The 26,696-nt window shown below is 35.7% G+C and overlaps 1 protein-coding gene across 2 annotated transcripts; it reads right to left on the bottom strand.

Annotated features, from left to right (window-relative positions):
• Positions 1 to 1,470: 1,470 nt before the first annotated feature.
• ZRANB2 (zinc finger RANBP2-type containing 2) lies at positions 1,471 to 19,654 on the bottom strand. Of its 2 annotated transcripts, XM_060139748.1 has the most exons (11): positions 19,458 to 19,654; positions 16,963 to 17,015; positions 16,764 to 16,872; positions 15,641 to 15,723; positions 10,474 to 10,550; positions 10,040 to 10,174; positions 8,723 to 8,892; positions 7,086 to 7,172; positions 4,968 to 5,126; positions 3,840 to 3,913; positions 1,471 to 3,320 (listed from the first exon to the last, which is right to left on the bottom strand). In XM_060139748.1, exons 1-10 carry the CDS (start codon positions 19,511 to 19,513, stop codon positions 3,880 to 3,882), a joined length of 963 nt encoding a protein of 320 aa, XP_059995731.1. In that variant the 5' UTR covers positions 19,514 to 19,654; the 3' UTR covers positions 1,471 to 3,320; positions 3,840 to 3,879. The 2 variants fall into 2 exon arrangements, with proteins under 2 accessions (XP_059995731.1, XP_059995730.1); XM_060139747.1 differs by lacking the exon at positions 3,840 to 3,913 and having other exon boundaries at positions 19,458 to 19,648.
• Positions 19,655 to 26,696: the final 7,042 nt, after the last annotated feature.

Here is a 26,696-nt window from a genome sequence, read left to right as displayed (position 1 = left end):
ATGTCATATGAATATCATGTATCCCTGACATGATGTGGTGAGAAGGGCACTTTTCCTCTGTGGTATTTGCTTTAAAAACCAACAACTCCAGTCTAATCACAAGAAAAACCAGACAAACTCAGAATGAGGGACATTCTAAAGTATACCCAGCCAGTACTCCTCATGACTGTCAAAGTCATCAAAAGCAAGGAAAGAATGAAAAACTGTCAGACCAGAGGAGACTGGAGAAATGTGACAAAAAAGTGTAATATGGTATCCTGGATTAGAGTAATAGAAAAATGCTGATATTCAAACAAAATCTGGATTGTAAGTAACAGTAATACATGAATGTTGGTTTCTTAGTTTTGACAAAATCACAGGGTAATACGCTAACCATGGTGGAAACTCGGTGGGAGTATATGGGAACTCTCCATACAACCTTTGCAACTTTCCTGTATATTTAAAGATATTTCAAAATAGTATGCCTGTCTACCAATCTACCTACCTATAAATGACTGAAATTAATACCTTCTTACTAAATCAGATTAAAAAACATCTGACCATTGTGGCTTAACATTTATCTTCTCAAACATGTTATTTGGTTGTTACTAGAGGTAATACTGAAATCTGCCATCAGACTTGGGGTTGAATCCCCATTATGCTACTCCTATGGCTCCCTTGGGCAAGTTTTTAATTTCCTTAAACTGTAATCTTCCTTTTTGTAAAACAGGGGATGATATACTATAGTGTATAAAGGTGACAGGAAGAATTAGCCTGCAAATCACTATTATATACCTTAAATTGTCTTTAAATTAAAACTCTCCACTGTTTTCCAGAAATAAAACTATTTCCAGTTCGGGAAAGCTATAATGCTATTTCTATTAAAAAACAAAACAAAACAACTAACGATTATGTCAAAATTGTTAGGTGGGGCAGAGGGAGAAATTCCCTACCTTCTCACCAGCATCTACAACACTAGCTGTGGATGCCAAATATCAAGAAGACATGAGAAAAAAAAAAAAAATCAAAGATTAGTTTTACCTTGGTAAGTATGCCTAGAGATGGTCTTATGCTTAGAGCTTGCTCTGAACTTGAACATTTGTTACCAGATACCAACCATTCAATGTTGTTTAGATGAAGGTTTCTACATGGAAATTTAAGAACCCTTGGCAGTTAAAAGGGATACTTGTTGAGTGCTATAAAGTGACAGTTTTAATGGAAGCACACTATGGCATGTTTTTTGCCACATGGAATAAGGTTATGTTCTGGTATAAAGTATTCAACTAATTTGGATACTCTTCTGTTTAAAAAAGTCACAAAAATTGTTCAGTGCCCAAGGTTATAGTGATCATGGCTTTGGAATGTTTTAAACCAAGCATTCATATATAAAAATAAGGTGACCTTACATAAAGGGTAAGTGAATATAGGGAGTTTAAGATGCACAATCAAAAAACAAACCAGACTGTAAATAGCTTAAAAATGAACATTAAATCAGAGCTTAAAAATTCTAATTTATTTCTAACAAACACCACTTGATGCTCGACTCACAAGCTTTATTTACATTTGTCTACAGCATCATTTCCTTACGAAATGAACTAGTACAGCTTAGTTAAACCAAATAAAATCATAATCATTTGAATTGTCTGTAAACTACTATTAGCTAAATTTATAACCTTGCATTTACTTATTAGTACAGCCAAAGTTTTAAATACAGAAAGCACAAGAATAAACCAACGATAACATGTAGAATCTAGAAGATCATATGGGCAATTTAGAAGGTGGACTTTCAAGAAGTCTGAGGCACAATTACAAGAGAGTAAAGTTCTTGTGCAACCTACAGTAAATGTAGCAAAGAAAATTTTAAGACATAAAAAAAGCAGGGGAAGTTCATTGTAAAAATATTATCAAAATATTTCTACTTAAGCTATTTCGCTTTCATCTTTAGATGAGTTGAAGAGAAAAATCACTCGTTTCAAAATAAAAAAACAAATATCATTTTGCTCTGTCTACTAAGTACCTTAAAACATTTTAATTTTTAGTTGCAGTAGACATTAATATTATGGAAACACAAACAAACCCCCCACCCAAAACAAAAAATGTGGATACTGATCCCCATGACAAAAAGTTCCCAAGCACAATTGTCAACTTCCCTTAATATACTTACCTTGCACTGTCACTGAAGATACTGTTAAGAGAAACCATTTTTAAAACCAGAAGACAGAACAGAGCTCAAATGACCAGATTTTAATTTTGAGAAATAAACCTTGAAAGTATTTTAAGCCATAAGTAATTTCAAGTGAATAGGAACAATTATTTCTGCTTATGTCATGAGGAAATAAGCATTCATCTTTAACTCAGAAGAAAATTTTATGCAATGTGTTTAAAATTAAACATCTCAAAGCAAATGTTCACTTAAATTCACAATGTCTGTTGGTCTTTCACCCAAAGAGAAATATACTTCAAAAACTTTCTTCAATTTGTTCCTCATTAACTATGATTTAACTATCTACCCTATAATGTGATAACTAGATTTTTAAAGATATCACACAAAGCTCCTAAAAATATTAAACATTTTAAAGTAAGATGTTTTTCTCATCAACCATATTAGTAGAGATAAACTGTTTGGCATTCTTGCTCCAAATTACGTGTCAGGAAAGGAGAAATAAACACCTTTCTCCTCTCCAATTCACAAAACTTTTCTGTATTAAACTTGGTGGTGCAAAAAGTAAAACTGGATAAAAGAGAAACAACGATTCTAAGGCACCCTTAAAATAGGGAATTTTAAAATAAAGAAATTTCCAGTTGACTGTTTTACAACTAGTTAATAAGAATCACTTCGACATAGGTTAACATAAACAGGTTGACTCTTTTTCCCGGATTAACATAAACAGATTGTTTCCAACTACTTTACCACAGTCTTGCTTCCATGCCCAAAGTCCAGACAAGCCTAGGTAATGCTCATATTTGGAGATGAGAAAAACAAGAGTTCAAATTAAAAAACAAAGTACTTTGTTATAGCTGAGATGGTTTTAAATGAAGCAAATGGTTGTAAATAACGAGTGATAAACAAAGCATCTGTTTTGGGACATTATGGCTTAAAATACCATTTACTTTTAATTTCACAAATAAACACAGCTGTATTGTTCTGAAAAGCAATGAAAGGCATGCACCTCTACTAGCAGATTTAGCACTTCTGACCAAGTAAGACACCAACTTCTTAAAAAATATGCTTCATGCACTGTACTTTTTTTTTTTTTAAGATGTAAATTTTAATTCATTATTTCTTTTTTGAACTTGAACGGGAACCAGAATGGGATGATCCAGAAGGTGACCTGTGGTGCCTGTAAGACATAATGGAGAAAGCAGGTAATCTGGTAAGCTGGAGCTGAATATCAGCATTTGTAAGACTTTGAGAATATGAAAAATTAAACCTCATTACACTGGTAAGAGGAATAATTAAAATCTGAGATATAAACTTATACACATAAAATTAACTAGTACTTAGACCTTGGATATGAGCCCAGTAGCAGTGCAATCATAATTTAAAAATCTCTCGATATAGCCACCTCTCAATTATTTAAGGTAATGAAAGAAAGCCTTGCAAAATTGTATAAAACTACAGATTAATACAACAAAGACATATAAACTTGGTGATGGCAGCGTGACTTAATCGTTCTCTGTGATACACTGTATATAATGTGGTAAGTCTATATGTAAAATAGATATAGCAAGGCTTCTGTGTATGCAAATATATATCCATAAATAATTATGTTTTGGAAATCTAGGTCACACAAGATGATTGTACAATTAGTTACAGGATTATATTCATGCAGCTAATATGAATAAGGCAATATATCAACCTGGGTAAAGTAGTGGTGTTCCGAGGGGTTGGCCCTGGGCTCAGGGTTGTTTAGTGTTTTCACCAATCACCTGGCTTATGGAATAGAGAACATGTTCATTAAGTTTAGATGACAACAAACTAGGGGGATTATATGTGGCTAAGATAAAAATTTGCAGATGTGGAAAAAAAGCAACAGAATGAGTTTCATTGAAGTATGGAGTAATTTTCTTACAAAGGAACAAATGCACAGAAATGAGACTACTTGTGTGTAACCTTAACATCTAAACTCCAAAATGGGAAGATGCAAAACCAGTCATTATGTACAAGGAGAGGTAATCCTAGCACTGAACACAGCAAAAATCAGATTTTATCTAATCCTTACTTTCACAAGCTGAAAGGATATAAAAATTTGCAAAGATTATTAAGGAAGCCATTAAAATGACTATGTAGACATTGAGAACCAAGAGAAAAATAATAAATCCGAATAATTAGCCTGCTGCAGAAAAGGCTGACAGATGACACACTTTCCCACTTTTAAAAATGTCAACACAGATAAAGTAATCTAGTAAAGGTCTTTCTCTACAAAAAAAAAGGATTTGGACTGAAAGATGAAAAATGTATTAGCTACAAGAACAATTTCCTTATAAAGGGCATGAAACAATAATTTGTTGTGGAAATGCATTGATACATATTTAAATTAGGACAGATTTCCAATGATCTGTAATAGTTAATTTTCTTATTAGATGCCCTAGAATCCTACGGTTTCTAATATTTAATGTAAAATCAAGAGCATAAATTAATACCGATAAAAATCAACCTCTAAATTACGTCAACACACAGCTTCTGAATTAAAATCTTAAGAGACAGAAATAACCGAGAGTTGGCTATAATAATTATATATGAAAATAAAAATTTAAACAAAATGATCAAATAGTGGAAGAGAGTGGTTTGATCTTTTCTAAACAACCTGATCAAAGAACAAAGGATAAACAAAGTAATTATCTGTTTTCTGAAGTCCAAAGTTGAAAAGAATAATTTGAAGTGGGAACGAAGGAGATAACGAAAATCTAATCCTTGACTGAGAAGTTCAGTTACTCTATTAAACACACTTAAGAAGACCCATTCTTATTTCTACAGAAACCCAAACCTTTCAGGTGACCGTGATCTTGTTCGTCTTTTTTTGCGATCACCAGATGAAGAAGATCTAGAACGACTTCTCTTTCTGTTCCTCTCAGGAGAAGATGATGAACTTGAGTAAGATCTTTTTCGTGGGGAAGAAGAGCCCCTGTGGGACCTGGAGCTGGATCTTCATTGATTGAGAAACAAATCAAACATTTCATTAAAAGAAGAAGTCAGGCAGACGGTTTAGTTAATAGCTCCAAAAATAAACAAACAGAATTTATAACTATAAAAATTTTATAAGGAAGAATACTTACTGCTTACTCAACAGAAGACCTCTGGTTCAACCATGAAATAATTCTACTTAAACAATTTACTTTAATTTCATCACTTTAAAAAATTCTAAGATAAGTGCTCATTACTTACAATTAAAAACCAGCTTAATGTATTAAAGTAGAATTAAATACTTCTTTTAAAATTTAAGGCTTTCATTTTAAAGTATACATAAATAGCAAAGCTAACAGGTGGGCATTTGCATGACTTTATGTCTAGAAACTACATCCTTCCATTTGGGGAAAAAATATGTATCATACAACTTCCTGAGGAAAGTAAGCATAACAATTTGCTGTGGAATTATGCAACTTATTAGTTAAGCTGCTGTAGAAAAAGCAGGGATAGGGGAACAAAATGACAAAGAACAGTAGCTATTAAATTGCTAAGTATTCAAAGGAAAATAAAATGAATAACTTTAAAACTTGATTTATATTAACAATATTTATTTTTATGAGGGATTACTATCCATGAAGTATGAAGTGTTGACATTCACATGTTTCAGGCAGAGGTAAATGCACAAATGTTTAAATACAATCTTTTTCTTCATTTACATTTTTTGGTTGAAGTAATTTAGCTCAAACTTCCCAAAAAATTCACCTTTGGGCTTAAAATAAAATCAGAAAGCCCAAAAGGAGAATTCTTTGGAAAGTTATAAGCAATGAAAAAAATGTTTGAAAAGAATTATGAAGGCTGTTCTGTAAACCTTAATTAAAGTGCTTCCCAAAGGGAACTAGGACTTAAGGATCTTCACCTAAGAAGCACTCAAATAAAAGAAATGAAACATTGATAATACATAATAATAACAATAATCTCACTTGCTCTCTATTTTGTATTGGCTTAATACAAGTGTGCATATCATTCTTTTCTCCTTAATGTTCTCAAATTACAGTTGCCCTCTAATGCTACAGATTGGCTCTAAAATAAGCTATTAAGCAATTATTTTTACCAAAATAGCTACCACTACACTTCAGTGTAGTTCCACACAAGTGGAATTTTCGTTGTTCTCTTATTCATGTTAGCTGCCTTTAATAGATAAACAAATTAAATTAAAAAGAAAGGCAGTATATTTTGACCAAGACTAGAAAAAACTTCAAGAGACTAAAAACTAGTTTCTCACTTGCTTCTCTACAAATTTTTTTCCCTCTGCAGGTCTAACTAAATGCAACCTGAAGTTAACAAGAATGCTTACTTTAAGATCACATCCTACTTAGACTAACCAACCAAACTTCTTGATTTAATTTGTGGAATTTAAGAAGTGTCTACATTTCTTACATACTATACATACTGTGTACAATATTCTGTGTTATATTACAGATAAATGAAAATAAAACCCTCCAGAAACTTCATCTAATATAAATGACAAAATTGTTTCTATAAATATTGAAACAATTGCCATGCAAAACAAAATTTGTTTTGAGGCAGTTCTTTTTCTTCCTTTTAAAATATGGAGTAAACTTTTTATTTGCATATCTCAATTTATTTTAACTACTACTGCAAAATAACTTTAATGAACAGACATTTGGTGATAAAACTTGGCTCCATCTTCCTACTTCATCACAGTTTAGCACAAAAATAGCAAACCTTGCATAATGCAAAATAACCATGTTAATTCAATCATGGGAATGTCTTGGCACACTGCTGGCAATGGAAACGTCTCACGGTGAGAAAATTAAGCTGAGGCAAGTGCATTAGTTTTCTAATGCTAAAATAAAATTGACAAGTAGAAGCAAAATAAGAGGAAAAAAAGCAACGCCTTCTGCAGCCTTTAAATATTTTTTCTCTCTGCTTTACAGAGAGAAGCTACCTCATTCACCTTGATTTCGACCCACGAGATCTCGAACGTTCTCTGGAACTGGAACGAGATCTTGACTGCGAACTGGAAGAACTTCTTGAACGGGACCTGGAACAACATGGAAGGATTTTTTTTTTCCAGGACCATTTAATTAAGCTTTGTGATACGAACACTGAAAGAAAAATATGTATTAGAATTCATTTTCATATAGTAAGAATACTATTTGGGACATATATTTTCAAAATACAGTATTTTAAGGTTTATTTTAAACTTTTATTCTGTATTAATACTTATGTCAAAACTTAAGGTAATAATTTTTGAAAATAATCAACTATTACTTTCCAAGTTTGACAAAACTTCTCTAAAAATCATTCGAGATTGTACAAATAAAAACGTCCAGCATTATCACTTTATTAACACTGAATACTTTATATGTTCACAAATATTTAGAAGTATCCTGGGACTTACACATCCAGGAATACTGGATGTTGCAGTTTATATTTAACTTCTGTGAAATATTTCCATCAATTTCCCTTTTCCAATTTAAAAATCCTTCTATTTTCTTAGTCACTATCTAGCATAAAGCTTAAATGTTGATATGTGTACATTTTTAAATCCACAGGTTTTTCTGTCTACTCAAAGGTTAGAGAATTAAAGAGAAACTACATTGACAATCCTGTCACTGTTTTACGTAATTATATTACTGAAAAATGACATAGGGGAGATATGGTCCATTTGAATTTAAAAAGTCAAGAAATGAAATAAATTTCATTTAATTTATATACTTAATTTGTCCCTGAAAATAATAATCTGCAGAAAAACAATAATTTTTACCTTAAAATTATCTTTATAATCACTCTTTTAAGTTTTCAGGCTTTACAGTACTCAATTAACAATTATCTAATTATTAATTACTCAATTAGCTAATATTTTATTCCCCAATACAGTTAAAATTCATTGCACATAGTTTCACTTAACTAAATAGTTCTTCAAGGGAAGATTGCTTACATAAGGTATTGCTTTTTCTCAACCAAAACTTCATTTTTATTGTCGACTGCACAATGAGGGACTTTTCAATTAAAACTTTACATTACTAACAAAATAATATTCAAGTACAACACAAATTAAATCTTCTGATTTATTCCTGGACAGCTCTAAAGTATAAGCATTAAGATAATAGAATACAGATGAATTTGCTTCTTTATTCAGAACACATATACCAAATAAAACACTGTGTAGTAATAGTAAGCAACAACTTAAATGCCTAGAAAATTTTTGTACTAGTGTTTAAAATCATCAGTGGAAATATAAATCTTCACTTTATTTACGTTAAAATTTCTAAATGTAAACCATCTCCTTAGATAACTCAGTATCACTATATATAATGATTTAATTGAATTTTTAAAGTCTATTTTAATAAAAGGCATGGTGTTAAAATGGAACTAAGGAAGTTTCATATTAAAATTTTGTATTTCTGAAAATACTGGACAATAACTTCATGGCACTAAGACAGAAAAAATTATCTTATAAAAGATGACTTGAATGAAAACTCTGAAATAAAAGGAAAGCTTATTTAGTCAAGAAAAACAAAATTTATAAGTAAAGAAGTTAGATACTGACATTTTGACTGGTGTTACCCTTGACCTGTACCCGTTTACCTGGACCTAGACCTTGAACTGGAGGGGGAGGATGAGCGTGATGAAGATCGTGAATGTGAAGACCGAGACTTTGAGCGACTTCGTCTATTAGATTTCTTTTTATTACTATCTTCTTCTTCACTGGCATCAAGATTATACTTTGAGAGATCAGCATCATCTTCATCCTCATCCTAACGAAAACTCAGAGTCAATTATATTTAGACATTTAGATATCCATGCTATCTAGGAATGATGAATAGTTCTATGTACTGGACATCTCCATATGGATTTATTATATAGCTAACACCTCAGCAAATTCATTCTCAGTCCTGAAATCTGACTACTACATTCCTCACCTCAGCTAAAGAGACTTAATGACTGTCTCAGACAGTTGAAGAAGTAAATGTAGAAGTCATACTTATTTTCTTTTTCATCACAATGTATTTCAAAATGAGCTGTCAAGAATTTTCAGTTTTACTCCCTTAAAAGTTCTTGAATCCAGCTCCCTCAGTCTTAGTTCAGAACTTCATTCTTTAGTATACTACCATAACCTTTTAGGTAGTCTCCCTAACCGCGAATCCATTCTGCCTCCCAAGTGTCTCAATATGTTGACAGTCATCACTCTAAAACACAGATCAGATAAATATACCTTATTTGTTTGTTTTGCATTGATTTGTTCAGCTGCATTCAAGGGCATCCTATGCTCAGTCCCCAAAGTACCCTTAATCTGGATCTATTCATCCATAACATTTTACACTCAGGCCCCACGGAAAAAACATCACCAGACCTAATGTGGCTGCTGACCCCCCCATTACATTCTTCCCTCTGCTCTAACCACACTAGCCTATGTATGATTTTTTGGATGGTGCTGGCTTGTTTCCTGCTAGGGGAAACTTTATTTGCTGTCCTCCCTGCCTTAAAAGTGCTCCGACCCCAGCTCTTACAGCAGGCTCCTTCATATCATTCTGTCACTCAAATTTCAGCTCAAATTCCACTGCCTCAGAAATCCCCCAACCACTAAAACCAAAGTAGCTCTTCTAATGCTCTGCTATCACAACGTGTGTCTATACCACAGTATTGCTATTTAAATTATCTTTCATTTATGCCTTTCCCCCTCTGGAATTTAAGTTCCCTTAAGAGAAGGGTGGTTGTGTCTCAGTCACTTTGTATCTCCGGAGTCAGAATAATGCTTGGCAGAGCAGAAGCTCAAAATCTTCGTGAAAACAAATGATTACATTGGAGAACACATCTTCACCATGGGCCAAAGGTTGTCAAAGACATTCACATGTTATCCCATAGCCTGAATAAGACAAAGGGAAATATAAGGAAATAATTTACCTCATCTAATTTATATTTAGAAAGATCTTCATCCTCATCCTCTTCTTCTCCCTCAGATTCTTTATCTTCAACTTCCTTTAAAATAGATGCAGGACCAACTGCCTTCCCTCTGTATTTTTTCTTTTTACGTCCAAACTATAGAAAAAGTTTCATAATATTTCTGTTAGCTGAAACTGTTAATATAAATACTTTTTTTCAAAGAAATTACTTTTATATATTTAGGTTAATATACATTTTTATGTTGGTTAACATACATTTTTATGTCAGTTATATGTTTTAAATCCATTAGGATTTCCTACAAAATGGTAAGCTGCTGTAAAAGACTCAAAGTGTACTTACAAAAATGAGATACATTTAACAGTTTCCTTTTGCAAGGTATTTTCTAACATGTTTCTCTAAGCTGCTTTCAACCTGCACACTAATGTACAGCTTACCTCATCATATTCACCATCAGATTCTTCTCTTTCTATATATTCAACATTTTCTCTTTCATTAAAACCACCACCATATCCTAAAAAAGGGGGGGCATATACTGTTATAACAATTCATCAAAGTAACAAAAACATGTCAGAATCACTTACAAGCAATAGAAAAAAAGAAAATCTTATCAAAAACATTTGTCTATCCCTTTAATAAATTACTGGTCTAAAAAAAAAAAAAAACCACCAAATCACTATAGAGAAGTCTCCAAGTTATATACCATAGCTGGAAAAGTCCCGTGGCTACACTTACAGCTCTTCTCAATTTCAAAATGTCCTATATGATTTTAGTAATGCATGTAATATGAGTGGAAAACAGCTCCTTAAACCTCTGCTATAACCAACTTTTAAAAGGACTTTCCTCTGTAGTTTATCCTAATTCTTCTGGGAGAAGTGGGTTCAATAAGAACCAACTATCAAATTTTACTGTTTACTAGTTGAAAATGGTCTGAAATCTTTTGATAACTGAAATTTTGCTGGGCTAAAATGTAGCTAGAGCTTGGAAAATTTTTAATTATATAGACAAATATAATGACACAATAAAGGACATCCAAATTGGTTTTAAATACAGTTAAAAGTCACTCAGGTTTTTTGAAGAAGCCAGTAACTTCCCAACTGAAAATACGCTACTAAAAAGCAATCAGGATCAGCAAACCATTATTGTTTGCTGTCACAACTAACATCTACAATTTAGACTGACAGATGGAGATGTGGTTAAAAGTAACATAATCTAACTACCTCATATTTCAGAACAGTACCAGCACACAGAGTGATTCCTGGATTTAAAGAACCAGCAAAACGTTAAATAAACTTATAGATAAAAAAGTATTTTTTAAAAATTCAAGATTTGTGACTTTAAATCTGTCAATCACGGACATTAAAAAAAGAACAACTCATCACTTACCCTCTCATCATTTCATAAAAGAGACACAAACATATAGTAGAGAGCATGTAATTGCCCCAACAAAATAATGTAATAAAATTAACTTTCTTAAAAAAAAAAAAATCACATTAATACAAAATCCTTCCTTTCTTCACTGTACTTTGTACCAGTGAAAACTGCAATGTATCAGTGTTTATCCTTGGATATCACTTTATATCATCCCTTTTTTCCTCCTCCTCCACCCTTGTTCTGGACACAAAACAGACTCCAACTGTAATACACAAGAATTTCCTTTTGTTTTTATGAATATGATACAAAAGTGAAAAGTGTCTTAAATACCAATAACAACTTTTCCTTAGTAAACTCTTGGCTCTAGTTTTTCAGAGTATCAAATATAAAGAAACAGAAACAAGTACAACTGGGTATATATTCACCTCAAAACAGCTCAAATTCAATGTTAATTCTGGAATATAAACACTGTAGAAAGTTATAATTCAACAATACAACTTCCTGTCTCTACATATATGTTTAATATTATATCAGTATGTCCTGAGACTAAGGTACGAGTTGTTTGATAAACAAATTGTGAGAGATGACTAATAGTAAAGACCTAAACCTCAAAATACTTTGAAGTTGGTGAAAAATTAAGACAAAAATATTCACGGGATCTAGATGGAAAATGATTCACATAAGAAAAAAAAAAGAAAAAATACGATACAACAGAATGATTGTTTTTAAGGCCAGTGCAGAAAAATGCCTGATAAACTGGACTATTTATATGTGGAAATGTAAACATATTAAAACAATCCTATATTAAAATCCTATTTAAAAGGCTTTTAGTAGAGATCTTTGTTTAGTCAGTAATCTAAAGCTAAAAAATGGTATGGCAAATATGGGGAGCTAAAGAATCAATTATACCAAGATTTAGAAAGTGAACTGTAACTCATATAGGTAGATTTTGCATAGGTATGTAAGTAAAATTACTTTAAAGTGAGTTTGATAGCAAATACAAAGCTATTTTCATGTTCACTCACATAGGCCATAAAAAAGAACCTAAACAATCTGCTAACAATAAAGAGATTATTAAGGTATGCTGTTTGAACCCATACAACAAATACACCTCACAAACTCTTTCCCTATACATGGGAAATATAGCTCTATCATAAAAAAAACTTCAGCATCATTTCTACTGAATAATAAGTGAGTTAGAGGAATAACTGGCTTATTTATGTGTGTTTCCTTCATTCTACTGGTTTGAAGCTCTTCAGGGAATATTGTAAAAATTGTTCTTCTTGCTTCCACTCTTGCCACTCCTACCCCCTAATTCTTTTTCCATAAACCAGTAATGTTTAAAGAAAATTAGACGTGTCACTCCCTGCTAAAAATCCTTCAGTTACTTCCCATTATATTTAGAATAAAATAAAACTCCTTACCATGATTTACATGGCCTTTGCCTATTTCTGAAGTGATTTCTGGAGCTCCTAGGAATTCATCCAATATGCTAAATTCTTTCAAGTCTCAGGGCCTGATTCACACAAACAGTTTGTTCTTGCTTACAGTGATCTCTCAACTTGCTACTTTCACTTCTTAGCTTAAACATTGCTCTCTCAAAGAAGACTTCATTGATCCTTGCCTTTACATGTCTGTTTTGCTCACTCAAGTATCCCCAGCACATGCCCAATGGCCAAAAAATACTTCTTCAATATATTAGTATAGGAAATGCCACAATTCTGGTACCATTTAAAGAATGAGTTTTGCTGTTTTTTTTAAAAGGCTTTATAATACAATTTAGATGACACAAGCTACCAAGAACCTCTGTTATGTTTTTAGCAAGTGTTAAAATAAAAATCGTATCTTAAAATTTGTCTCAAAAAATGAAAAATATGAGCAAGGACCAGTAAAGGATCAAACACAGATTTAAAACTGGCCTGAATTAGGGTTGTGACAATGGAAATGAAGAGAGAAAAGGGGATGAATATAACATGTACTTCAAAGGAAGAACTGATACACTAACTTGAAAATTCTATGATTCTGTATTTTGATTAATTAGTAAACAGAACAAATAGTAAAGAGAAACTAGAGAGCAACAGTATGTATTAGCTCACATCTTCAACAGTGACCAGCAAAAGACAACTACTTATATATGGGGAGATGGGAAAGAGTCAAGACACCGGAATGACAGAAAAAAGATAATGAGTAAAGGAAAGTGAGGTTATCAAATGAACTTTGACAACTTCAGTTGTTAGACTACAGCTCTTGCATTAGTGAAACTTTTAAAGGAGTCACAAAATAGGTCAAAGAGAATGTGAATAAATAAAAGGCTTTTAGGAATTACAATTTTTAAAACTGTTAAAAGATTTTGGACTTTATCCTAAAAGCAATCAAAACGGTTTTACACAAATGGAGTTTTTAGTTTGGAAAAAAAAAACCCTGGCTGCAACTGAGCAGGAGGGGAGTATGTACAGACACCAACAAGATGGCTCTTTTTCCAAGAAACAAGATATAGTGGTATCTCTGCCCAGGGTAATGATGGAAAAGACTTTTGGGGGTACAGGAGAGGTGAAGGAGTTATTAAGAAGGACACCTAAGTTTCTGGTTTATGTAACAAGCAAATGGTGGGTGGTACTAATCATGAGAAAGAGATCACTAAAAGAGGGCCATGTCCTGGGGGAAAATCATGAATTCAGTTTGGATATAATGAGTTCGACATTTACATGGTGATGCTGAATAGGCAGCTGAATATACAGGTCAAAGAAGTCTGAGCTAGAGACGTAAATTTGGTTCTCATTGGTGTGCCAATGCTCACTTAAACTTAGGGCTTAGAAGAAAATGCCTAGAAAATATAGAGCAAAAAAGAGAACTCAGGAATTGGACCTTGAAGAACCCCAACATTCTGCGGCCACGAAAATAAAACCAAAAAGGAGACAGAATAAACAACCAGAGGGGTGTGGGGGGGATAGATTAAAAATACAGGGGAAAAAATGTAAACCTTAAAGAGGTAAGGGAAGGAAAAAAAGGGAGACCCTTATTTAAAAGGTCTTAGTCTATACAGAGCATGGAATTGTCTAAAGTCAGAGAGGAAAATAAAACAGGGAAATAGTTTACTAAGTCTAGGTCTGACAAGGTGACTATATATAGAATGGAGCCTTTGATTGTACAAGTTGCTGAATGATAAAATCAGATGTGAAGTACACTGATAATGTGGTTGCACTAACTGATGATAATGGGAAAACTATATTCTATTTAGCAAATATTTTCACCCCACTACTGACAACACACAGATCATAGGTTATTATTTAGGCCAATGATTACCAAACACTATCTGAATCACCTGAAGATTTTTGGGACTCACCCGGAAAGAGCTTTGATAGTTCTGTTTTGGAATCTGGATTTTTAGAGTTTCTCAAATGATTCTAATGTATAGCCAAATTTGATAATTATTGCCTAAACTTTAGACAATTACTTTAAATGGTGCCCCATGCTCTTTTTTTGTCATACTAGGATATCAAATAAATTTAAAAAATGGTACTACTCTATCATTACTAATAACAAACATTTAGACCAGCAGAGGAAAGAGTGAGGAATAAAACATTTCTAAAACTATCTTAATGTTGACTACTTGTAAGGGTAAGGCCTCCTGATGCTGTACTTTGTAAATTGTGAAATTATCAAACAAAAGATGACTTTGTGGATGAGGGGAAAAAAAACAAGGTAAAAAAATATAAGGGCAGGGACTTCCCTGCTAGCGCAGTGGTTAAGAATCTGCCTGCCAATGCAGGGGACACGGGTTTGATCCCTGATCCAGGAAGATCTCACATGCCGAGCAACTGAGCCCGTGCGCCACAACTACTGAGCCTGCGCTCTAGAGCCCGTGAGCCACAACTACTGAGCCCATGCTCTGCAACTACTGAAGCTTGCACACTCTAGGGCCTGCGTGCGGCAAGCACTGAGCCTATGCTCAGCAACTACTGAAGCCCGTGTGCCTAGAGTCTGTGCTCTGCAACAAGAGAAGCCACCGCAATGAGAAGCCCATGCGCCGCAACAAAGAGTAGCCCCCGATCGCCGCAACTAGAGAAAGCCTGCGTGCAGCAACGAAGACCCAACGTGGCGGCCCTCCCTCACAAAAAAAGGGCAGAATAAACAATCTTCATTTACTGTGCTCTTATGAAGTGGTACAATTATTAATTTCAATGTTTAGTTCTTTTAAAATCATTTAGTTGGACTGCGTTTGAATATTACCTGTTCTTTCTTCCAGCTTAGCATACTTTGGAGTATTACACATGTTACACTCTGATCTTCTGGCCCAATTAACATTACTGCAACTTTAAAAGTGAAAAATATCAAATTAGTAGACTATAACGTAAGACAAATAGTAAATTTTTAAAATTTTAAAATAAAAAGTAGAGTGAACTATCATAAAGGAATGTGTACTAAGGATGCTACAAAGAAAATGTACCAATGTACGTATTCTGGAGAGAGTATGGTTCCAACAGACTGAACTACTTAAGCAGAGAAGCGAAACCTATACAGCATGAAGACTGCCTTTGTCATTTTATGAGAAATCAATGACAAATTATATCTATAGAGAGTCTGCCATCATAGGGGGGAAAAGATACCACTTTAAACGAAAGGTTCTACTAATTTCCCAGTCTCCAAATTCACCTCAAGAGTGAGGTTATACCTTCCAAATAATGTTAAAAAAATTTTGTTTTGCAGAATCAGTTCAAGCACTGGATCCCAAATTCAGCAACTAATCTTGCTGGAAAGTTATCTAATACTAACTTAGTATCTGTAAGACCAGAAATTTGTGTAAAACCCTCTTCTGATTCAGTCTCCTTTCATGTGTATTTGATCCATCTGCTTAACAGAAAAGATGGATATTGGAAAAATCAATACAGCTTGTGAAAACCAGAAATATTAAGAAACCTACCTAATTAGGAATAATTATCTACGGTATGCAACTTATGATTCTAAAATTACTGTGCAAACAGGAAAAATAAATTTTGTGGTATATTTCACATTAATGATACAGGCTAAAAGTTTTTGAGATTTTTTTAACAGAAATAGGTTTTAGTGCTTTTAAATACCCTTCCCTCTTTTTTTTTGAATGTTAGCTCACCTTAAGCATCTGTTTACTGGTATACATAATTCATCTTAGTAACAACTAATATTACCATTAAAAAACAGAATTTAAAAGTTCTTTAAACTATGTCAGATATATACTTAATAATAATCAACAGACCTTTAATTTAAAGGTTACTTTGGCTTGTCAATGTGACTAGTAAGAGTAGGTAATATTAACAAGTAGTGGCTAGATATATTATTATGGGAAAAAGTGAGGATGATAATTTGAAGCACATACGTTTTACACTGCCAGTCATTAGCACTAAACAAGCCTCGGCTCTTTTCTGCAAGTGTCTTTCCTATTTCAGTGCCTCCAGCTTTCATCATCTTAGCCTCAGTTGTTTTCTCTGAAGAATAGAAAAATGAAGTATGAATCTGGGAAAATAAAGAAATGATCTGTATACAGAGTCTTAAAGGAAGTTTCCTTAAATGCTTACCTCGACCACATCTATTACAGCTAGTTCTTCTAGCAAAGTTTACATTTCCACATCTGAAAATAAAGTAAAAAATATTTATACAGACATCTACTAAACTTATGTAATTTAAAAAATCTTATTACACAACTTTTTAATGTGTCCTCCCTATATACCTGGGTCCAGAACTTCTACCACCGTCTCTTTTCATGTTAATGTCAATGTTAACAAAAAAAAAAAAACCCCAAAAACCAACCCTCACAATTTAGGTGGAAAAAATACAAGATTTGAAGTCACAAGTCGAGGATAAGAAACTCCAATCTTTCACTTACCAATTATGTGATCCTGGTAAGTCACTGAGGATCTCTGTGCCTCAGTGTCCTATTAGCACATATCGTTAATTATAATGAAATCCCCTCACAAAGCTTAAGTGAGATGTGAGTCCACTTGAACAATTACTGATGAAGCACCGGCGGTTCAAAAAAACTTTAAAGTAATTCTTCGTATAGAAAATAAGATTATACAGTAAGAATTATAAGAAATACAAAATCCTAAGGGTGAACCAAGGGGGAGAAAATGAGTTAAGTCAGATACAGCTTCACAGATCTTAATAAAATACTCTTGTTAGAAATAGGAGATGGGATGGTAAAAAACAAAGGGAGATAGGTTGTACTGACTAAAAATATAAATAGGTTCAATAATTAAAAGAAAACTGAGTTTTGGGGGATATTTATCAACCTCTGAAACCTGGCTGAAAAACTACAACCAATAATCTCAACACATCAAGTAACCTATCACTTTATACTGATATTTAATGAACAAAAACAAAAAACTTACTGGGTTCACTAACATGGTCTTCACAGTGCATCTGCATGTCAGTAAAAGCATGCTAAGTGCTCTGAATAACATGTACAGATTAAATTTTAAAATGCTGATTATTTCTTAGGTGTTATACTAGCATGAAATAAAGTTGTGAAATACAGAATGGACACTAAACTGAAGCACTCCAATTAATTTTTAGGTTGTTTTTCCCCCCCTAAAGAAAATCTTTATGACTCCAATAAGCATTGAAAATATATTCCGAAAATGTTTTCTGGATTTATACACATTGTAGAAGTTACCCTGTTCATATATCTGTAACTGAGTTGAAATGCACTCTTACAAAAACCTACCTCAAATATTTGAGTATACTGTCATTAATGACACTGTCAAAAGCACATTATTCTACAAGTAACCAACAACACAAAATTCACTTGTTTGTTCTATTCAAAATGGTTAGACTTGAGACCCTTCAAGTCATCTTAATCTTTATGCAATCGAGAGCCATCAATTTTTTATGTAAAAAAACATGATGCTTCACTTAAACGGCTTAACATATGAATAGAAGACAAATGCTGGGGAAATAAGGACTTATTCTCCTTTGACATTTGATTTTAAAACTACTATCCGTAGCTATCAATCAGTATTTGCTACATTTTATTGCTCTACACATACAGTCTATGTTATATCACTGTAAGGGAGCTCTTCTACCCTAGGTTTTTTGTTTTTTTTTTAAGCAAAGTTAAATAACCTATTTAAAGTTCCATGATCTATAAGCAATAGGACTGGAATTAAACCTAGGTTTATTTGCTTCAAAGCTTTTACTCTTTACTACCATGAACTCCACATGCTATCTGTGGCTAGCTTAGAGACAAGAAATCAAATGTTTTTTTTGGAACGAGTTGTGCATTCCATTTTTCTGACAATTACCTTCCGTAGTAATTTTCGTATCTCTCCAAATGGGCAGACCTACTTGAGGACCCGTCAATAAAATAGTACTAACAATTTAATAGAACACACTGGTTTCAGCAGAGTTACTAAACACGTGCTTCTTTGAAGCAGGCATTCTCCAGGGCTGAGCAGGCAAAAACACAGGCCTAATGTGTTTCGGCTCTAACGAGGCGAAAGGTCCAATTTTTGTGGGGTGATTAAAGGTCATAAAAAAAAATCAGAATGTCCCCAACCAAAAGAGGATAGTGTTCGGGAGGAAAAAGTATCAACAATAAGGAAAGTTTAAATTGGAGAAAAAAAAAAAAAAGGTGAATTACGAGAAGCAAAAACATGAGTTCAAGAAAGGAACGCTTTCCGCGAACAAGAGTCAAGTTCTGCAGGGAAAAGTCACGTGGAGGAGATCAGACACCGAGGTGGCCACGGTTAGGGAGATATCCTTACCGCTGAAACTTGGTCGGGGGCGGGGGGTGGAGTGCGGGGCAAAAGGGCGGCCATCTCGTTCCCGAAAACGACGGGCTGACTTGGAGAGACATGATCTAGGAGACGCTGCAGACATACTCAAAACAAAGGCTCCCGAAAGACCTCATAGTGAGGAGACTAAGAGCCTCCTTCCCGCCCGGGAGCCGGCAATTCACCGCCTCCACCCGGCTGGTGGTACCAGAGACCGTAAAAACGGAAGATGCCCAGTCGACTCGAGAAAACCTCTACCGATCAACCCCGCTCCAATTCGGGACCCTTCATAAACTCACTTTTTGTCAGGGCAAATCCAGTCACCGTCACTGACTCGGAAATTCTTGGTCGACATCTTGGACGCCGCCACCACAGCCACCCGCAGCTGCGTCTTCACAGGAGGAAGCGGGCCGGGGACTTTGGGCACTCCGGGGCTGTCCCCACGCTGCCTGACTCCTTCCCATCACTGCGACAGGGTTTGACAGTGAGAACACTCGGCCTGGATTGAGTTTGAACGTTATTTTCCATAAAAATATGCCTGTGAGATTTTTTTCCTAGCCGAAAGACTTACAATGCAAATAAATTCTCTGAGCTAAACTAACAGGCGCCGCCGGGACAGCCTAGGAAGGAGGCCTCCGTGGCACTAGAAGCCTCGGAGAGCCCCCTACAGGCGGGAGGACCCGAAAGGAAAGTACTTCTGCTCAGATGGGCGGAGTTAGGGAGGCGGGGGCGGAAGTGACGGTGATCTGCTGGCAAAGGCGGGTTGCTCTTCCTGCATTAAGAGGGTGAGGTGTATGGGCTCTTCGTGTTTCTGGAGAAGTTATTTTAATAAAGCCTCGAGAACTCTGTTCTGTCACCATGGACACTGGATGTCGTTTAAACACTTATTTTTTGGGGGTACGTAAATAGGTATACCAGATAAGCATTGTACACGTGGAAACCAATCAGCAATTTTGGAACTAGGATATTGCCAGTATTGTTAAAATTACCTGTCTTTTCCCATTCCATTCCCTTGCTTTCCTCCAGAGGTAACACTCTCGTGTATTTTGGGTTTATTCCCTTGCTTTTAAAAATTTAGTTTGTGTACATGTATGTTAACTTTGATAAACGGTTGAGCTTTACAAGGATAGTTTATTGTTATGTAATCGTCTGCAACTTTTTTTCGTTCAGCAGTGTGCTTTTAAATCATCCTAGGTTGTTGCATACATTTGTATATAGCTGTACTTAATTTTACTGCTCTACACTGGTAATGTTACTTTGTGTGACAGTTTATCCCTTCTGGTTCACAGGTTTTGTCATTAATTCGGATACAAAAATGCAAGAATTTTTCTAGAGTATAGCATATATCTAGAGACAATGTCTTCATCTACTCTAATTGTAACTGCTTTGAAGTCTTTGGTAATTGTAACATCTTGGTTATCTAGCAGTTGGTAGCTAACATCTTGGTTATCTAGCAGTTGGTAGCTGTTGATTTTTCCTTAAAAGCTGACCGTATTTTTCCAGTTTTTCATATATTGAGAAATTGTGATCCCCCGCCCCTCTGCCGCGCATCTTTGGGGATCTTAGTTTCCCAACCAGGGATTGAACTCAGGCCCTTGGCAGTGAAAGTGCAGAGTCCTAACCACTGGACTGCCAGGGAATTCCCGAGTAATTGTGATTTTTCTCCAAGACATTTTGATTTTATGTTGCATAGACTCTGGGTCTTGATAAAAATCTTTGGGGAATGTTGATTTTTGTTTTGTTTTGTTTTAGGAGGCCGTCAATTCAGTTCGGTTCCTATCTCAAGTTGAGTCTCACTTGTGGGTGCTGGTTCCATATCAGTTCAGTTTTCAAAGGTTTTATTGTGCTCTTTGAGTCTGTTCTATACATAGAACACTCAGGAATATTTTGGAACTTGGGTAGTAATTTAAATTGTAGTTCAGTTAACATATCTTTTGCTGTGCAGCTTTTTGTCTGCCCTGCAGATGGTCAGTTCAGGTGTGAGCACTTATGTGGATTCATACATAGAATTAAGGAGTTCCCTTCTCCAGCTCACCCCTTTTTGATATTCCTCTCATATTCTTTGTTTTGCAGAGTCTCCTTTTCCTGCTAGAAATATGAGGTTTCTCTTGGAGTTTTAGCTTTGTGCCATAGCTGCAGCATCTGACTAGGGCCCACACTGGAGCAAAGAGGTGAGAGAAAAGAGCAAAACAAAACAAAACATGAATTCCCTCCAAATTCTTTGGACCGCAGAAGCTCCTGTTCCTAGTTTCCTTGTCTAGAAAGACAGGGTTTTTCTTGGGGTTGTAGCTGTCCAAGCCTAGGCCCTAACTCTCAGGTCATGCCCAGAGGGAAAAAAGGAGGAAAAAAGCCAAGTATTCCCCCACAGAAGCTCCCTTTCCCCATTCATCTGGCTAGAAATATGGGATTTCTTTCTGTTTTTGCTTCCTTTGTGAAACCACAGTTTCACTGGGTGCCAGACCTCAGGTCAAAGATGTGAGAGAAAGTAGAAAAAAAACCACACAGGGCATTTTACTAAGTTTTGACTCTCCTCCCCAATCTGTTTACTTTTGTTTACTTTTTAGAGTCCTCAGGTAGTTGCTTTTTGTATTTTGCCCTGAACTTTTAGTTGTAATCAGTAGGAAAGATAGGCGGTAGTGGACTTACTCCATTTTGGCTGGCACTGTAAGTCAAGGAAATACAAATTACCACTATGCATCCATCAGAATGATTAAAATGAAAAATTTAGACAATACCAAGTGTTAGAGAGGGTGTCGAACAACTAGAATTCTTATACACTGCTAGTGGAAGTGTCAGTTAATCGGTTACTTTGGAAAATGTTTCTCAGAATCTTTTAAGTCTGAATATATGCATACCCTATGACCATAAGATTCGACTCCCAAGTATGTTCCCCACAGAAATGCACATATGTTCACTAAAGATGTATATAATAATGTTCATCGCTGCACTATTCATAATAGCCCCAAACTAGAAGTTCCTAATTACTTACGAATGGTAGCCTGGGTAAATAAACTGTTATATGTTCACACAGTGAAATTCTATATACAGCAATGACAATAAACAAATCGCAACTACATTGAAGAGTATGGCTGTTACTCTCTCTCTCTCTCTCTCTCACACACACACACACACACACACACACACACACACACACATATTGAATTGGAAAAGCCAATTACACACTAGCACATGCTATATGATCCATTTACATGAAGTTCAAAAGCAGGCCAGACTAATCTAAGATGATGGTTACCCTAGGGAGTGGGGAGGAGATAATGACTGAAAGGGGACATGAGCTTTTTGGAGTTCTGGTAATATTCTTTGTCATGGTCTGGGTTTTGGTTCCATAGGTATATTCATTTTATAAAAATTCATTTAACTGTGGCACTTATGATTTAGGCATTTTCTTAAAACTTCAATAAGTGTAAACAAATAAATAAATTTGCCCATTTCACCATATCCCATCTATCCTTCTCATTCAGTAGATCCTGGCTAAATATTGTACTCACTTTAGGGGCAAAGGGAGTGATCACAGACCACCCTGTGAGATTCCGAGTATGATTGATACAGGGATACCTTCTGACCCTAATGGCGATTGAGGTTTCTTGCAGTTGGGATGTTGAATCCGCCATAACTCATATTAAGAAGTGTTACAGGGCTTCCCTGGTGGCGCAGTGGTTGAGAGTCCGCCTGCCGATGCAGGGGACACGGGTTCGTGCCCCGGTCCGGGAAGATCCCACACGCCGCGGAGCGGCTAGGTCCGTGATCCATGGCCGCTGAGCCTGTGCGTCCAGAGCCTGTGCTCCACAATGGGAGAGGCCACAGCAGTGAGAGGCCCGCGTACCGCAAAAAAAAAAAACCCCAAGAAGTGTTACAAAGCTATTAAGAAAAGATATGTTCTCAGTTCTACGGTTAACTGAAGGTTTGAGGTGGCAATGATCTAACTTCTGAGGTTTACATTTCTAAACTAAGAGAATATTCTTAAAATACAGAAAAATCAAGCAGATTTTGTTCTTGTATGTTCAGACACATGCAGGAAAAAAATCTGCTATTCAAAAACAATGAAAAATAACTTTATAAAGTTCCAAATCTTAACTTCCCTGCATGAGTTACAATTGAAATATATTAAAATAATGCTTTTTTAACTGACCAGAATTTTTTAAAAAAATTATAATATATAAATCCTTGTGTTATAAAATATCTGGAATTATAACTTAACAAGCAACCATAAAATGTTTGTTCTTGAAATAAGTAGGTCTTACTCAGAAGAACAAGGAATTTAAATAAATAAATAAATCTGTGAACTTAATACTCATAACCAAAGTAATTCTCTAATTTTAATCTGGGAATTTGTGGAAAGTGAAAGTCACTTCTTAGGTCACTAGGACAGCAGTTACCCTAGGCAAAGTTGGGGAGTGTGTGAAGTTGTGACTGAGCTTTAGAGCAATATGTGCAATCTGCAAGATGGAGGGCTGGCTGGCTGTGGCCTCCAGAAGGCACTCAGAATTAGAAATTGGGTAATAAAGTATCATTTGGAATTGAGGTTGGAAGGATTAGCATGTGACTGTTTAGATCAGCCATCTGAAAATAGAATTAACTCACTCTAAAATCTGGTTTGTGTTGGTGATATTAAGGTGAACGGGAATCTCCCAAATCCAATCCATATTCCTGAGGGAATTATTTTAATAATAGCTGTTTATTGTATATTTGGTAGTGTGCTAAGAGCTTTACATCCATTGTCACATTTAGACTCCCAGCAGTCTTTAGGAAAGTTTTTTTTGGCCTCACTGCACGGCTTGTGGGATCCTAGTTCCCTGACCAGCCGACCAGGGATGGAACACGCACCCCGACCCCACCCCACCCCCACCTTGGAAGCATGGAATCCTAACCACTGGACTGCCAGGGGAGCCCCTAGGAAGGATATTATTAGCTTTGTTTACAGATAAGAAATCAAGGTTTAGAAACTGTAAGGCCCTTGTGAAAGGCCATAAGGTGTAATATATGATGACTCTGGAGTCAGATTTCTTGGGTTCAAATCTCAGCTCTACTACTTGCTAACTATGTGAGCTTAGGCAAATCACTTAAACTATTTGTATTTTGCTTCTTCATCTAGGAAACAGAGACAATGGTAATAGTATCAGTATTTTAGAATTGCTAAAAGGATTAAGTGAGAAAGCTTACTTAGGTGCCTGATAAACAGAACTCAATAAATAATGGTTATTATTATTCAACTAAAGGCTCACAGGTAATAGATGCCAGAGGTGGTGAATAACATGCAGTTAAAGTTCCAAAAAGTTAATCAACTATAGTTAGTAAAATTTTTATGGGAGAATCATATGTTAACGGAAAGGTGACTTGAGATAAGTCTAAGATAACAGTAGACAAAATATAAGAATATATCTGGCAATGACCAGAATAGAAAGCTATTTGAGTTCAAGGACTACAACTAATTTTTCAAAGAGAAATATTCCTAGAGTAGAGAAGGAATTTCAATTATCCTAACTTGAAAGAAAAATCCCTCAAGACTACTCATTCTCTTCTAATTATCATTGACCCCTGAACACAAGAATTTGGACTGCACGGGTCTACTTATACACAATTTTTTTTTCAATAAACACAGTACTGCACAACCCAGGTTGATTGAATCTGCGGATGTGGACGGGAAGACCAACTATTGAACTTGAGCATCCACCAATTTTAGTATATGCCTAGGGTTCAGGAACCAATACCCCCGAGGGCACCAGGGGACAACTGTGTATGCTCACCAAACAACCCTGTGATTAGTAATTTCCTCTCCTGAGTGCATTTAACCTATCATGGTGAAATACCCAGAGTGAATTCTCCATACAAGTTTTTCTTTCTAGATAAAGCTCTCTTTATAGATTGATAAATTGACATTCTGAGGTGCATATTAGTTTTTTATGGGTCCTCTTAACATATTGATCCCCAAGAGGTTAATAATGTGCCCTGGTGGAAATGATAAACTTGAGTTTCCGAATCTACAAACTTAAGAATCTGGCTTTGAATATTGTATTAGAGCTCTGTATGCTTACAAGTAACAAAAATAAAAATAAAATAGCTTAAATCACGAAAGGGGGAAGGGAATTAATATTATAAAGAGAAGGTATTTGATGGAATAGGAAGGCAAGAATACAGCACAGATTCAGGAGACTAAAAGAAGTCATCTCGCATCCAAGCAGCATGCTTTCTCCTCTCTTGTTGCTGTCTCTGCTTACACATAATTTTCTTTTTACCGACCAGTTTCCCCTGCTACTTAGTTCCACGACAGACAGATGCAGTTACCACCGTTAGACCTGAGCAGTAGGGACTACTTAACCCAGCCCTACACCTCTGGGGGATGGGGTGTGGGGACACTTTGGAGAACCTTCCTCCAAATGTTCTAAGTCCTCTGTGGTGCCTGGGACCATCTGGCAGGGCCTGGGAGGCAGAGCCTAGTCTTGTGTGGGTCCTGGAAATGGAAGCCTGTTCTGTTGTCTGCTGGGGACTGGCCAGGTTAGCAGGCCCTCCTGGGCAGGACACCCTAAATCTGTACCAGGATTTTATTGACCTCAGTCCCTGTTTCTCCCTTTTAGGACCCTCTCGACAATACCCCCATCTCTGTGCATGGGATCCACCAGGTCCCCGAGAAGCTCTGGGACTTGCACCTGTGGGGTGGCAGTTGGTTTTCATATCAGCTTTCTAGTGCTATGTTAACAGATTACAAATTTAGCAGCTTAAAGCAACACAGTTCATTATCTGTCAGTTTCTGTTGGTCAGAAGTCTGAGTATGGCTTATTTTTGCTTAGGGTCTCACCAGATAGTAATCAAGGTATCAGATGGGGGTGCAGTTTCATCTGAGGCTAAGGGTCATCTCCCAAACTCATTCAGGTTGTTGATAAAATTTAGTTCCTAGTAGCTAGAGGACTGGGGTCCCTGTCTTCTTGCCAGATGTCAGCCAGGATTTTCGCTCAGCTCTCAGAGACTGCCCTCAGGCCCTGATCACACAGCCCTCTTGTAACATGCAGCTTACTTTACCAAAGCCCGCAGGAGAATTTCTTTACAGTCTGTTCCTGCTGTTCCTGCTACTACCATTACTATTACAACCATCACCACAAATGTAGTCTTGTATAACATAATGTAATCTTGGGAGAAATGATTCCATCACCTTTGCTCTATAGTATACCTAATTAAAGGAGTGACATCCCATCACATTAACAGGTCCTGCCCACTCTCAAAGGGAGGGTATAATACAGGGCATATGTACCAGGGAGCAAGAATCTTAGGAGCCATCTTAAAAATTCTGCCTACCATAGCTCTTGAATAGGCAAATACTCCAGCAGATGGTCACTACACTTGTCACTATCTCAAGGCATTGAGAAATCCTTAAACTAACTGTCCACCTTTTTCTCCTTCACATTCGTTTCAGAACAACATAGTTTATTATAGTGCTTGGGATGTGTGTGAATATTCATAGACATGCAAATCTCACATACCCCAAACATACGTCTCTAAGAATTTTGGTCGCACAGATTTCTTTC

Source organism: Lagenorhynchus albirostris, chromosome 2, assembly GCF_949774975.1.
Source record: "Lagenorhynchus albirostris chromosome 2, mLagAlb1.1, whole genome shotgun sequence".
Classification (NCBI taxonomy): domain Eukaryota; kingdom Metazoa; phylum Chordata; class Mammalia; order Artiodactyla; family Delphinidae; genus Lagenorhynchus; species Lagenorhynchus albirostris.
The sequence above is the reverse complement of the archived record's forward strand: the minus strand, read 5'-3'. Positions and strand labels throughout refer to the sequence as shown.

Excerpts from the sequence above, each read along its gene's own strand:
- ZRANB2 (XM_060139747.1), bottom strand. The coding sequence starts at position 19,513 with ATGTCGACCAAGAATTTCCGAGTCAGTGACGGTGACTGGATTTGCCCT. Across the intron at positions 17,016-19,457 it reads TGGATTTGCCCTGACAAAAA|ATGTGGAAATGTAAACTTTG; the intron begins GTGAGTTTATGA and ends CTTTATTTTCAG. Across the intron at positions 8,893-10,039 it reads CTAAATATAAATTAGATGAG|GATGAGGATGAAGATGATGC; the intron begins GTAAATTATTTC and ends AGTTTTCGTTAG.